Source organism: Sinohyriopsis cumingii, chromosome 5 (assembly GCF_028554795.1).
Source record: "Sinohyriopsis cumingii isolate HCF-2022 chromosome 5, ASM2855479v2, whole genome shotgun sequence".
Lineage (NCBI taxonomy): Eukaryota > Metazoa > Mollusca > Bivalvia > Unionida > Unionidae > Sinohyriopsis > Sinohyriopsis cumingii.
In genome coordinates, this window is record NC_142965.1 from 45,445,281 (window position 1) to 45,460,503 (window position 15,223).

General features: G+C 33.5%; 1 protein-coding gene across 2 annotated transcripts in view; it reads left to right on the plus strand.

Annotated features, from left to right (window-relative positions):
- LOC149799064 (ferry endosomal RAB5 effector complex subunit 4-like) overlaps nucleotides 1–15,223 on the plus strand; it is a 46,713-nt gene that overhangs the window by 16,764 nt on the left and 14,726 nt on the right. For both annotated transcript variants that reach the window (XM_089958038.1, XM_089958039.1), the window contains exons 5-7: nucleotides 1,313–1,381; nucleotides 4,151–4,332; nucleotides 12,434–12,497. In XM_089958038.1, coding sequence (XP_089814164.1) covers nucleotides 1,313–1,381; nucleotides 4,151–4,332; nucleotides 12,434–12,497 — 315 coding nt within the window. The remainder of the gene's footprint in view (nucleotides 1–1,312; nucleotides 1,382–4,150; nucleotides 4,333–12,433; nucleotides 12,498–15,223) is intronic.

Sequence of the window (15,223 nt, forward strand, 5' to 3'; positions counted from 1 at the left end):
TTAAACTCTTCCCATGTGTTGTATTTTAAAAAATTTATGCCTAACAACAACAGGGATATAGTGTTATTCTTCTCCATCCATCCATGTCTTACACTCCTGTTGTCTCAAGACCTTGGAAAATTTGTTGCATTTAGAGGTCAGTGTTCACACAGTTTGTTTTGACTTATGTTCTATAAACACACTTCAAATTTACCTTTAGAAAATCCTGAATGATTGCTATATTCTCTACGGTATATCACTGACTACTACTTGTATCTAATTTATCATTTATTTGCAAGTTATTTATTTTCCTGTCTATAAAACATCCAACAAGTAACAGCTGAACCCAACCTGTCATAATGTATCGCCCCTCCCCCCATTAAATTAGGGCATGGTAATCATAGGCCCCCAGTCAAAACAAGGTGCCTTATTTTATTGTAAACTTTAAAAGAATTACATCTTGTTACAGTGTTGTTGAAAACACGGGGGTGCATGGAGGGAACTTTATGTTTAAATTTTCAGTTCAAGTAACTGTTTTCTTATTAAAATCAATCCAAATGAATAATAAAAATCTAATCCACATGTTGGAAAGAGAGCCAATCCTTGATTGTTAAAAAATATATCCTTTAATTATCACCTTAATTTCAATGCATCAATAATTTCGTGTATTAAATGAAAATATAAAAAATAGAGAGTTTGAATGTATTGTAAATTAATCAGCTTTCTGTATAAACTTGAATGATTTAAATAACCTTGAACTTTGCTTGGAAGTAGAGTGTCTAATCAGTAAGTTGAAAGTATAAAAAAGGTCACTTAGTGGTCCTAAGCCTTTGTTCCAGTTGAGAAGTAAGGAAAAACCCACTTACCTGACTGTAGGTTAAATCATTTATGTCTTGTACAACATTTTAAAAAATTCTAAGCTAAAGAGTTACCTGCAGTCTGATGATGTAATTGCACAGTATGTCAAGTCCCAGCCCATGTTATGTACATGAAGGATCTTTCATAAAATGCCATATGATTAATTCCTTTTTTAAAGTATACATTAAACATTTTTTAAAGAATTCGTGAATAAAATAGGGGATATGTAATAAATAAAAACCACCTAAGTTTTGGGGAAGAACTTGTTTGGTACAGCCTTGACATTCCTGTACCATATCAAACTCATTTTTTCTGCCCACTCAGAACAAAACACATGTAGTTTTGTCTATTGATTTTAAAACTTCTAGGTTATAGTGGAGTGCCTGATCTGGTATCACATTATGTTACAGACAGAAGTTTTTGGTCTCAATGTTGGATTATATTATGGATAAATATAATGTTTTGATCATTGCAGGTATCTTGCCATTAGATTCTAAATATTCTGGGTGTGCAGAGTTCTGTGTTTTCAACCAGTATGACATCGGTAAGTCTAATTCAAATCATACTTATGACATTGAAAACTGTTGAAATTGTCTTTAAAAATGTAGTAAATCCATCATGTCTTCAGATTTGAGAAAATGTTTGAAATGTCCAGCAGGTCTATCTTTAGTCCTGAATTATTCAACAAAGGAAAAAGAGAAATGAAAATGACAGATTACAGGTGTTCTTAATGTAGATGGGGCAGTGTCAGTTATATTATGAACCTTATTTGAGTTTCTTATGAAGCAGTGAAATGTGTTGCTTAGTTTCTGTTTTACACACCCTGAGGAAAAACAATATCATAATTGCCTCAATTTCTGTTCATCACATGTCACAAAAAATGTTGATTTTTTGGGGTTCTTTTTGTAAATTACAGTCATAAATTATGGGATCACAATTACATTTGGGCTTCTCTAACATTTATTATTATGTATTAGAATATGATAGTTGTTTATAAAATGTCATATAAATAATATCATGTAATGCAGTATATATTTTTAGTGAGTCTTCGGTCAATTAAAAAAATATATGTGGTTCTGGTTACCTTTGAAACAAAAAATTTGGGCTATTTATGGTCCAGGTGGATTTAAATGAAGCACACGCTAGGAAATTAGTGTCATTCACACCCTGAATTTAAGTTTGATCATTGTTACATCGCTTTGTTAATTTATTGCTTCTCTTGAAATGGTTTTTTTCTTCTCACTCCTCCCCCCCCCATAGAAATCCGGCAGGAATAATGTTTTGGTTGGCTAACCAGAACCACACTTACTGTTTTTATTAGGCCTTACCAACAGAATCATGTATTGTGGTCATAACCCTAACAAGGGGCCCCGAGTGGCTGAGTAGTCTGAAGTGCCCTTCGTTACGGATCACTGCCATCTCACCTCTGTCTGCGTGGGTTCGAGTCTCAGAATCGGCTAATGTGGGCATGTGAGAAAGCTTGCCAGTAGCTTCTCGTGGGTCAGTGGTTCTTTCCGGGGTTTTCCTGGGTTCTTCCTCCACCATTAATACTGGCCGCCATGTATAGTGTATCGTGTGCTGAAAAATGGCGTTAAACCCTACAACAACAACAACAACCAGAACTAACAATGCATAATGTGCTGGCAGACTTAGCTCTGTGCTGTTTGTTAGGAGTAATCAGTAGAAAAAAAGCAAGATATATCTAGGTCTGCAGGCTGATTTTGCTATGGAGGATCAGGATCTTTGTTGCTTGCATTTTGAATCAACTTATGAGCAAGAACAGACTCCTCCTTTTCTTGGATTAAAATGACAAGTTTAAGAATTAAACATCCAAGAATAACTAAAATTTTCCACTGGATAATTAATAAAGATCAGGTATGTACAATTATTACTCCCTTAGTTTTACACTGGATAATTAATAAAGATCAGGTATGTACAATTATTACTCCCTTAGTTTTACACTGGATAATTAATAAAGATCAGGTATGTACAATTATTACTCCCTTAGTTTTACACTGGATAATTAATAAAGATCAGGTATGTACAATTATTACTCCCTTAGTTTTACTCTGGATAATTAATAAAGATCAGGTATGTACCATTATTACTCCCTTAGTTTTACACTGGATAATTAATAAAGATCAGGTATGTACGATTATTACTCCCTTAGTTTTACTCTGGATAATTAATAAAGATCAGGTATGTACAATTATTACTCCCTTAGTTTTCCACTGGATAATTAATAAAGATCAGGTATGTACCATTATTACTCCCTTAGTTTTACACTGGATAATTAATAAAGATCAGGTATGTACGATTATTACTCCCTTAGTTTTACTCTGGATAATTAATAAAGATCAGGTATGTACAATTATTACTCCCTTAGTTTTCCACTGGATAATTAATAAAGATCAGGTATGTACAATTATTACTCCCTTAGTTTTACTCTCTACCACATCAGATAATGAATTTGTGCATAAAGATTTTTGCAGACTGGTTACTGATACATAGCATCACTATAAGCAGACTGGATACTGACTCTATCAATGCTGTGACAGAAGTGAAATTAATTAGTCACACTGTTTATCTATTTGCACTCCAACATGGCAATTTCTTGTCATGGTCGTTGGGGACAATTGATCATACATTTCTGTTACAGTATTTTATTTAGCTGTTCATGTCATTATTGTGAAAGACAGTAACTGTTAAGAAAAGGTTATCTGTTTGTTGTTGTTGTTGTTATAGGGTTTAATGCCATTTTTCCAACATGGCAATTTCTTGTCATGGTCGTTGGGACAATTGATCATACATTTCTGTTACAGTATTTTATTTAGCTGTTCATGTCATTATTCTGAAAGATAGTAACTGTCAAGAAAAGGTTATATGTTTGTAAGGTGTAGTTTAAAGGCAGATTTTTCATTTGCAAGCAGTGCCACAATGAGTAGAATGCAGAGTTTCAATTCTCATCAAAGTTCTTTCACCATGATATTGGATTTCTTAATGTTCACCTGGCTGAAGATAATGTGCAATTCTTTTCTTTGTTAATACTTTTGTTAAGACCATTTTCATATTTGTAGTTTTATTATATAATTTTACATGTTTCAAAATAATTTTTCATATATGAATTTACCCATAGTACACTATTTCTGTGTGTTAAATTTGAAATTCATGTTTGAAATACCTAAGGTTACAGGTTATCAAGAACCTTGCTTATATGGTAACTTTACAGAGAAGAATCCACATCAAGAACCTTGCTTAAAGTGTATCTTGACAGTGAAAATGTCACATTAAGAACCTTGCTTGATCTTTACAGTGAAGAAGCCACCAATGTTAAGCCATGAGGCAGCTGCAGCTGGGATAGGAGACTGCATGAAGGCCTACACAGCACTTCATTACCAGGCCAAGGTTTGTGGAGGTGACACTGTCCTTGTCATTGATGGTGCTGCACCATTTGGGAATGTTGCAGTTCAGCTGGCAAGAATATGGGGTGCAAAGGTAAAGTTGACAGATTCTTAGAGTATGCATAACACAGGAAAAACATGGATTAATGACTAGAGATTTATTTAATCATAAATTTTTCAATCGATTTGCATTTGTCTCTGCTATGCTGAGGAAAAATACAATCTTCCAGAATCAGTAGTGTTCTTTTATGCTAGAGACTATAATAATGAATCTATATTGAGATTCACCTCCCATTGTTTATAGTACTACATTTTCTTTTAGTAGCCATAGAGTGAACTACTTTAAACAGTTAGTTACCAAGTCCATGTAATTTGGTTGCCACAGAAATTTAGAATAGAAGTCAGTTAAGTGTGGAATTCAGTGTATAACTGTTTAGTTGATGTAAATTCAGGAGTAAGTATAAAACAAGAATTAGGTGACTCTTAATGGTACATATATCTGCCCTGCAAAACTGACAATTAACAGTTACCATCTGCTTCCAATATTTTTAGAAGTAAACTTTTAGCCAGCACAATAGTGCAAGTATTGTGCTGACATGCTGTTAAACACAATGCATATGTATTTAAATCAGCTCAGCCCTTTTAATTGAATGGGTAACAATCTCCCTACATATTGCCTAGCCTCAGATTTACAGATAAAGGGCCTTAACTCTTCATACTTCCAGGTCTTAGCTTTACTGATAATGGGCTTTTACTGTCATTTGCTTCTAGTGATTGACTATAGTAATAAAGCATTGACAGAATCTGCATTTATAGTAGCACATTGACCTAACTGTACCAGACAAGTAACTTATGAACTATTACTAGTCCAGCAGAATGTATTACTGTTTCATCATTTCAAGTAAATGTAACAGAAAATATACCATTGCTATATTTATTAGTTACTTTGTTTTTATTTAATATTAAAATGAGGTTTATTGCAGGACAAATTTTAAGAATTTTCAGAAATATTTTATTATTTATTTGTGTATTTAGTAATAACATTTAGACTCTATTTTTTAAAAATAAATAATGAATCAGAACATTACTTTAACACTTACTCATTTGAGTGATCCCAAATAACTCACAAATCTGCTTATAATGTGGAGGCATGTGTGGATCACATTTATTTTTTTTGGTAGAAAATGCCAAAAGTTGGCTCGCACATGCTTAAAATTAAATATAGCAGCCAACATTGGTAAAAGAAAGCTCAATCTGTCACTCATTTTCTTGTTGAGAAGGGTGGTTATTGCTTCAAAATTAGGAATTGAATTCATTGAATTCACAGATATTTTATATAGAAAACACATTTTGTAAGATTTTCATTAACAAAAACATTTTCTCGACAAGTAACACAATGGCTGACAAGATATCAATAAGAATGAAAATGTCATAGTGCCAGCAGGTGGCAGCACTGTCTTATTTTTTAGTTCAGTTTTTCAATCATCTTCAATGCAATCCATATAATAACCTCTACTGTGTGAAATGAGTCGTTTGACTGTCATGTTGATGCACTACTGTTCAGGTGTGACACGCGTCATTTGACTGTCATATTGATGTTCTCAAGTACTTTCATGAAAACATAATTGTGTGTTAACTCAGCAGCTAAGCTGGATTAATTTTGATAACTTTTGAAAACTTAATTGTTATATTTGATATGATGATCCAAGCTAATAGATTGTTTGTTACAGTAATATTACCCATGAAAGGTCTCAACATCACAGTAATGTGCGTCGGATCGGCCAAATTTCTCGTCAAAAAATCACATACTGTCAACAATTTCTACGATTTTGCTTCTGCCTGATTTGTGAATTTGTTATTAGAAATTTTCAGTGTTAAGTTGAAAAAATAACTTGCACAATTCTAATAAAATTCAAAATATTCTGTCCTTTGTCTTTCTGTTTGGTTCATTTTTTTCTTTCTATCCAAAAGTATTCCGTGACAATGCAGCTGCCTTGTGCTGACAATTTTATTAGCACAAACAATATATCGTTGTAATTAATACATGTAATAAAGAATTTTATGTTGACATTTAAAATGCTATTTTGGGAATTAACCTGTACAGACGTGCCAATGAGTTTGGCTATAATGATTTATAAGTGTAGTATTTCTTTACTGTACCAATAAATACACATGTTCTGTCAATAAAAGAGAAGTACAATAATCCAATTTTACATATTATGGATTGCCAGCCTAATGTATACTTGAAGTCTCTCATAAATTTAACTGACTTCTCTGGATCTAATATCCATAAAGTATTTAAAATACAATCGATGAATATTTGTGGAAGACAAAAGAAAATTATCAAATTCTTGTGTATCCCCAAAAGTTGGTGGCACCCCACCCCCTACCCACAACTATTCTCACTATCTCATGTCCTCACCTATGTTGCAGTCAATGTTTATATACCCCATTAGTTGCCAGTTATCAAGAGAGAGGTGTATTATTGGAGACATTGATTTCTTTATGTTCTAAAAAGTTATACAATGATTATATTTGTTGATCCATGGCCGCAAAATAATTCTCTAACAATTTTTCTAATTATGTAAGGCTCTTTAAGGTAAAACCATATATATCATTCTTTTAATACAAAGCTTGTTTCAGCACATCCAAGAAAGTTCAGCTTGATCTGCACCTGTTTCTACTTCAAATAAATTACCTGATTATGCTGACATTAGGATTACTCTCTGCTTCTCCACAGTTGCTGTCAGGGTGTGCAATTGCATGAATCTTGCAAAATTTGTATGAATTCACAAACTTGGATAACTTTGATGCATGAGAACTCACGCAAGTTAGTTGAAAGTCCCAGATATGAAAATGTGCTAAGCGAAATATATTAAAAAAATTATTTAACCATTCTTCTTGCAACATCTGTTTTTTGGGATGGTAACAGTTTACACATCTGTGTTCTTCAAGCATGACATGAATGGTTGTTAAGTTAAATTTGATTGGCACATGGTCCCCGGGAATAAGCATTATTATGGTGTAGTTTGAACCTTCCATGAAGGAAATTTTACAAATGCATGTTCAAAATACAGGCTACATAGACAACCAAAAATGTCTGATTCCTGGCTTGGTTCATTATGATTTCATTGAGCAAATAATGGTTGATGATGGTGATGATGACATTTCTAAAGTTATGAACTATATCAGATTATTGGAACTGGAAAGTGTTGATGATGATGCCAGTGAGTTATTTTGAGCCAGAAAATGGTGTTATATAAGAGATATTCATGTTGGATGGACAAACATAGATGGCATGACAGTCAATCTCCCTTTCAGCTTATTTTGAAATTTAATGTAGAAAGAGCAAAATACTGAGCCTAATTAAAATACAGACAATTTAAACGTATAATGCAATTTTCATTTTTTTATCAATCAATTCAGTCTTATGGATAATATGCATCAAAACCATATAGCTCTGGAAAATTGTACATAACAGTCCTAATTATCAGTTTCCCGTCATATTCAAGCTGACATAGCTAGCCATGTATATGCCCCTTCAGAAGGAAGAACAGAACAATATTCATAAGAGATAAGGAACAGAGTATGCTCATAAATAATTAACTTGAGGTGACATCATTTAAAGATGTTGATTTTAGTAGAGCTCTAAGAACAGGGTCCATAGCGGACCTTGAAAACTTTGGAAAGCCTTGAAAAATGAATTTGTTCATCAAGGTGTTGAGAACACCTTGCAAATTCAAAATATTGTCTGGATACCTTGAAAAGCCTTGATTGTCTTGAAATCTAATGGAATTAATAAATAGTTGTCGTTTTACAGATTTAAATAAAAATGAAAATGAAAAAAAAAAAACAGAAAAAAAAACAACAAAATGATCTCTTGCTAAGTTTGTGATGGAATGGAAATTTCCACATTTGTCCATTGCACAGTCATACATTTTGAACTTCTGATTGTATGAATCCCGTATGTAGCCGTGATTTAAATTTGAATCATTTGTACACTTTGAAATGTCTGGCTGCCGATTCCAACTTCGGTGGCTAGATGAAGAAAAATATAAAGTTCAGATTATGAGATCTTTCTCAGAGAGCTTTGCAAAATGCCAAGTATGCCAGAAGGATATTGATTTGCATGCTATGGGAGAGAGTGCTTTTCAGTCACATGCAGCTGGAGAAAAAAAACACCCATTACTACTAGTACGGCAAAACAAGAAGCCTTCAACATGAAATTATTTTTGACAAATAGCTTGAAATTTTAAAATAGAAAATGTATAAAGTCTTAATTGTGAAATAAGTTCCATCCGGTTCTCTTTTTGGATTGAGTGGAAATAGGACAGAAAATAATTGCAGTGAACATGATAAATCTAAAAATATAGAATACAGCTAATCTCAGAGAAATATTAATATAATATGAAATAGTTTAAAATATCCATACGCTGTTTTTAAATAAGTGATAACAGATATAAAACAAATATCTTTGTTACTGTTTTTTTGTTTTATGGGGGTGGGTGATGAAGAAAGGCAGGTACTGAAAAAGACATTGAGAATGATGTCTGGTACTGATGACTATGCATTGAAAGCAGAGACTCATATAACAAATTTCCTTGATCACAACATCAAATAGGTTGAGGAAAAGTGTTAAAGATAAAATCGCTGAACATGGAGCTCTTGAAGAACTCTAAAATATTTTGTACTTTGTAAATAGTGTAGCATAGACAGAATAAAATGAACATTGTTTGGTGACTGTACATTATTCTAATGCCCAGGTGTAGCATGTTTTTGGTAGTATTAATGGGAAGGATATCAATGATCATACTCTTGACTTCATGTTTTGTTTTTTAAAATAAATTTGCAAAAAATGTTCCTTGTAAGAAGTAATAGCAAGTATTAAGTTGTGTTTACATACAGTTTCATTTATTTATCCTTTAAAATTAATGTTAAGAATGCACTTTGAAAAACATGATTTTAAACCTTGAAAAACCTTGAATATTTTGAATGAAATATGCTACTAACCCTGTAAGAAAGTGGAGATGGAAGAAATAGAGACCGATATTGAAGTGTTAAATAAATGTTGAACTATGGCTGTTTCTTCATCCCCCTCCTTTTTTCCCCCCACTGTCCCTTATTTCTTTGACAAAGGAGGTCTTCCTTAGATAAAATCCTGGCAGTCTCTTTCCTTAAATTATACATGGGGAACAAATGTGGAAGTTCTCTTTTCATGCAGAGTTATTTTACTAGTGAATGAAGGTCTCAATGAAATAAATAAAAGTAGCACAGAATCAGTAATGGGGCAGAATTCAGATTGCTCAAGTTTATCACCTCATGTAAGTTACAAAACAATTACAGAATAGAACTGGATGTTTTCAGTAGTTTTCCTTCTTCACTAACAAATACAACCTGTGGCCTTTGCAGTCTTTTGCATCTGCTGGAAGTACGGTATGCTAGATTTTGTTGTTCTAGATGAGATTTTCTTTGCATGAGGAAACTGCATTATTTCTTCTGTTTTGAAGATAACACAGTGATGTCTTCCAAGTTTAAGTGAGACAGGAAATTGGTAAAAGATGTTTTCAAAGCATCCATGGGAAACAAAGGGCCTGGTGGCTAAATAAGATAAATGGAACCACCGTTAAATGGCCTAAAACGTTGAATAAAACTCACTGACAATCAGCAGGTAGTCTGTTGGAAGATATTTTTGTTATGTTGCCATTGATAAGATATGCATATAAACATATGATAACCTTATGTATATCTGTAATCTGCATACTGGAAACAGAACCAAGAATGTCAACATACATAAAAGAGCACCACCTACCTTCCAAAGATGGAAAGACCATAAAGTTCATATGTGTATTGATATGTATTTTATCGCAGCATGTGTATCGTGAATCGTATCAATATGCTGCACAGGTCTATTGTTTGACCACTAGTTACCGGTAGTTCTGATTGGTGATTGTTGTACACTGGAGTTGAGTGAACAATAAACTCCAAGCAGAACTAGCATTTTGCACTGTATAAGACATTGGAAGTGTGGCCTTCAAATTCGACCCAAGTTGACAAGATGCAAAGCAACAGGAAAACTTTGCATAAGAGTGGCTATTAAATGATTGGTAAAATACTTAAATCATATATTGAGAACAAATCTGGGGTGCATGTTAGTGGCTGGACATGATGTCAGGATAAAGTAATTAGCATAGAATCAGCAAGGAGGATTGACAAAAATGAGTGCATGTGCCAGCTACAGCTGTCTCAGATGATTTCTCTAACTAAAGAATAAAAAGACAAATGATGAATTATTATTCATGACTGTTAAAAATTAAAATAACTTGCATAGGGCAAGTATCATTTTGTATCCATTCTTCACCTCATGTATCAATATAGGTATTGATATGGAAAAAACTTTCTGCTACATATCATTTTATCAGTTCACATCTAATCACCACACAAGCACTCAGCACACTTAGCTAAATGGAGTTTTTTTGTTGTTGGTATACTCTAAACTCTCACTGGATCAGGTACAAATTATGAAGATTTGGGTTTATGAAACACAGCAATTTTAGCAAGCCTGGCCTTTGAAGTAATGTCTCAGTTCATGACACTTGCAAATAGCTATCCTGTGCATGTGTTGTCAGGTGTTCTTTTGGATACTGGTGCTAGTAGATTGGCCTCTTGGTAACTTGTATTGAAAGTATTCGTATTAGCTGGTACAGTTTACTGGTTAAAGCAACTGATTTATCTTATGGTCTGATTTAAATTGCATAAGCTGATTTAACTCAAAACATTGTAAATAACTGTAATGACAATGTGTTCATATCATGTTCTATTTGCTTCATCATTATTATAGTTTTCATTGCCAAATGGTAACCAGTTGACATTTTTCATTCAGATTTACCATGTTTAGTCACAGATGCAACTATTTTTTGTAACTTAGGGTCTGGCTTTCAGTGAGTCAACTATATTACTTGTAACTTAGGGTCTGGCTTTCTGTGAGTCAACTATTTTACTTGTAACTTAGGGTCTGGCTTTCTGTGAGTCAGCTATTTTACTTGTAACTTAGGGTCTGGCTTTATGTGAGTCAATTATTTTACTTGTAACTTAGGGTCTGGCTTTCAGTGAGTCAGCTATTTTACTTGTAACTTAAGGTCAGACTTACTGTGAGTCAACTGTTTTACTTGTAATGTGGGTATGGATTACTTTGAGTCAACTATTTTACTTGTAGCTAATGATATTGTTCTCAACGAGTCAACTGTTTTACTTCGGGTATGGTTTAGTGGGGATCAAAATTGCACTACTGGTATAAAGCATGTTGTGGTTATTTAATAATATACATGCATGCAGAATCTTTCAGCTATTTTTCACATGCACTTTTCAGTCATTGGCATGGAGATTCATGCTCCCTCTGAAATGCAGTGTGTGCTGCAAGAGTCACCTGAAGTTATAAATAGCAGGTGTGACAAAGCAGCCAATGCTAAGCTCAACCAGAATTGTTAGTAGGTCCAAAGTAAAGTTGCCCACAGTCATTAATATCATTGGTGCCATCTTTATGTTAAAAAAAACTCAAATTTTGCCCTTCATTATGCACTTACTTTCAGCCCTTATCAAATGGAGCTGATTTTTTTGTCAAAATATACATTCATTTATATTATTTGTTGACTTATATATTATGTATATTTGTACTTTGTAATTGACCTTAGTCCAAAATCAAGTTATTTATTGAATTTTACACAACTTGTTGGTTTTTGCTATTTTCTTTTACTTAGTTTAAGGCCATAGAGTCATAACACTTTATATTAGTCATGTTTGTAAATAATACTGCTAAAACTGCCAGTGTGAATTTGTGGAAGGTCCTGTGTTTAAATTCAGTAAATTCAAGTAATTACGGTGTGGATTTGTGGTATGTCCTGTGTATAAATCCAGTAAAAGCAAGTAATTACAGTGTGGATTTGTGGAAGGTCCTGAGTAAAAATCCAGTAAAACAAGTAATTACAGTGTGGATTTGATGTTTTCAGAATGAGATTTGCTGATATTATATAACTTGTAAATAAATAGGTGATTTCAGTGAAGTGTCTCTTGTAATGATGCCCTAAAGAAGAAGTAGAAAAAATGAGATCATTGTATTATATCTATGACCTTTATTTTCTAAAGTTATATCTTACAATTGTCTACGCTACATAATGTTCCATTCTGTGTATGATTTCCAGGTGATTGCGACTGTCAGTTCTCAAGAGGAGAAATCGTATCTAGAAACTCTTCAGCCTCCCATTGGTGAGTTATCAGGAACCTGATCATCTTCATCTCTGTTGACCAAATGCTTGACAATACAGTCAGCCTTTAGTGTCACATTTGTGCTGTTTTCATCCATCCAAATATGCTAGAATATATTTTCACATTTAATGGGAAAAATCCCAACTGATAAACCAGTTTCTTGAACCAATATATTCCTGACTCTAGATAATAATAATAATAATAATTATAATAATAATAATAATAACTTCATTTAAAGAGGGTGTCACAAATAGTTGAATGGATGTTGTCTTCTTCTGACTCTCTATAATTTACTACTTTAAATGGAACTAGTTTTGACACCAACTTTTATTTATATGGAACTAGTCTTTTCCAGCCCACTGTTATTTACATGGAACTAGTCTTGTGGCCCACTGAAATTTATATTTAAATAGAACTAGTCTTCTTGTGGCCCACTGTTATTTACATATTTACATGGCAGTAGTCTTCTTGTGGCCTACTGTTATTTACATATTTACATGGCAGTAGTCTTCTTGTGGCCCACTGTTATTTATATTTACATGGAAGTAGTCTTCTTGTGGCCCACTGTTATTTACATGGAAGTAGTCTTCTTGTGGCCTACTGTTATTTACATATTTACATGGAAGTAGTCTTCTTGTGGCCCACTGTTATTTACATATTTACATGGCAGTAGTCTTCTTGTGGCCCACTGTTATTTACATATTTACATGGCAGTAGTCTTCTTGTGGCCTACTGTTATTTACATATTTACATGGAAGTAGTCTTCTTGTGGCCCACTGTTATTTACATATTTACATGGCAGTAGTCTTCTTGTGGCCCACTGTTATTTACATATTTACATGGCAGTAGTCTTCTTGTGGCCTACTGTTATTTACATATTTACATGGAAGTAGTCTTCTTGTGGCCCACTGTTATTTACATATTTACATGGAAGTAGTCTTCTTGTGGCCCACTGTTATTTATATTTACATGGAAGTAGTCTTCTTGTGGCCCACTGTTATTTACATGGAAGAAGTCTTCTTGTGGCCTACTGTTATTTACATGGAAGTAGTCTTCTTGTGACCCACTGTTAATTACATATTTACATGGAAGTAGTCTTCTTGTGGCCTTCTGTTATTGACATATTTACATTCCATTTAGCAGATACATTATGTGGACTAAAACTTTAAAGATTTTGTAAACAAAACTTTGGAGTTTCAATTACATATTATAATTTAGTGATAGCAGATATCATTAGGCTTTTATTTGAGCAGAGACAACCAGCATCATTTTATTTTCTGCCCTTGCTGAAATAGTCCTTCGAGTATATACTGAGTTACTCTTGGCTGGACAATACTCTAATTAAAGGAGTTTTTACCAGCTAATTAGGAAACAATCAGCTAGAACCAAAACAAATCATGCAACCAATGGTATGATATTTAAATCTGAGCTGTTGGCTGGTACCAGGTACAAAATTACTCCCGAGTCATTTGAGCTTGTAAGTTAACAGTTACCAGTCGAGGGCATGTCATAAAACTGCTTAATATTTGAAGTAGACGGGTGGTGTTTGCTTGAACTCTGTTCACAACACCAGTAACAGGGATCAACAAAATCAAAATTATAATTGTGAATCCATTTAACTTATTTATTATTCAATTTATGTTTCATTCCCAAAGATTATGTGACCCTGAGAAGAAAGTAACCTTTGCTTTTGATATAGTCTATAGTTATGGTACAGTAGACTTAGAAAGAGAACATTGAAACCTTCTCATTTAAAAAAAATTGAGGACTGTTTCATTCCTTATTAAATTAAAGTTTTATGAAATGGTGCATATTTTGTCTCCATTTATTTAAGCGGAGAAAGAAATTTAGATGAAATTTATTTCCATGATCTCAGTCCAGATTTGCTAAATGGGCTTGAACCTAAAACCTTGGTTTTAAGAGTCCCATGTCACACCATCTCATTGCTGGGACCTGCTACAAAGCTTGCCTGTTTTGTGTACAGTACACATGTGCCTACATCAGTGTCTAGTACACATGTACCTGTATCTGTGTATAGTACATAATGTGCTTATTTCTGTGTATAGCACATATGTACCCATGACTGTGTATAGTACACATGTGCATATATCTGTATAGTACACATGTGCCTGTATCTGTGTATAGTACACATGTGCCTGCATCTGTGTATAGTACATAATGTGCTTATTTCTGTGTATAGTACATATGTACCTGTATCTGTGTATAGTACACATATGCCTGTATCTGTGTATAGTACATAATGTGCTTATTTCTGCGTATAGTACATATGTACCCATATCTGTGTATAGTACACATGACCCTGCATCTGTTTATAGTACATATGTACCTGTATCTGTGTATAGTACATAATGTGCTTATTTCTGTGTATAGTACATATGTACCCATGTCTGTGTATAGTACACATGTGCATATATCTGTGTATAGTACACATGTGCCTGCATCTGTGTATAGTACATAATGTGCTTATTTCTGTGTATAGTACATATGTACCTGTATCTGTGTATAGTACACATATGCCTGTATCTGTGTATAGTACATAATGTGCTTATTTCTGTGTATAGTACATATGTACCCATATCTGTGTATAGTACACATGTGCCTGTATCTGTGTATAGTACACATGTGCCTGCATCTGTGTATAGTACATAATGTGCTTATTTCTGTGTATAGCACATATGTACACATGACTGTGTATAGTACACATG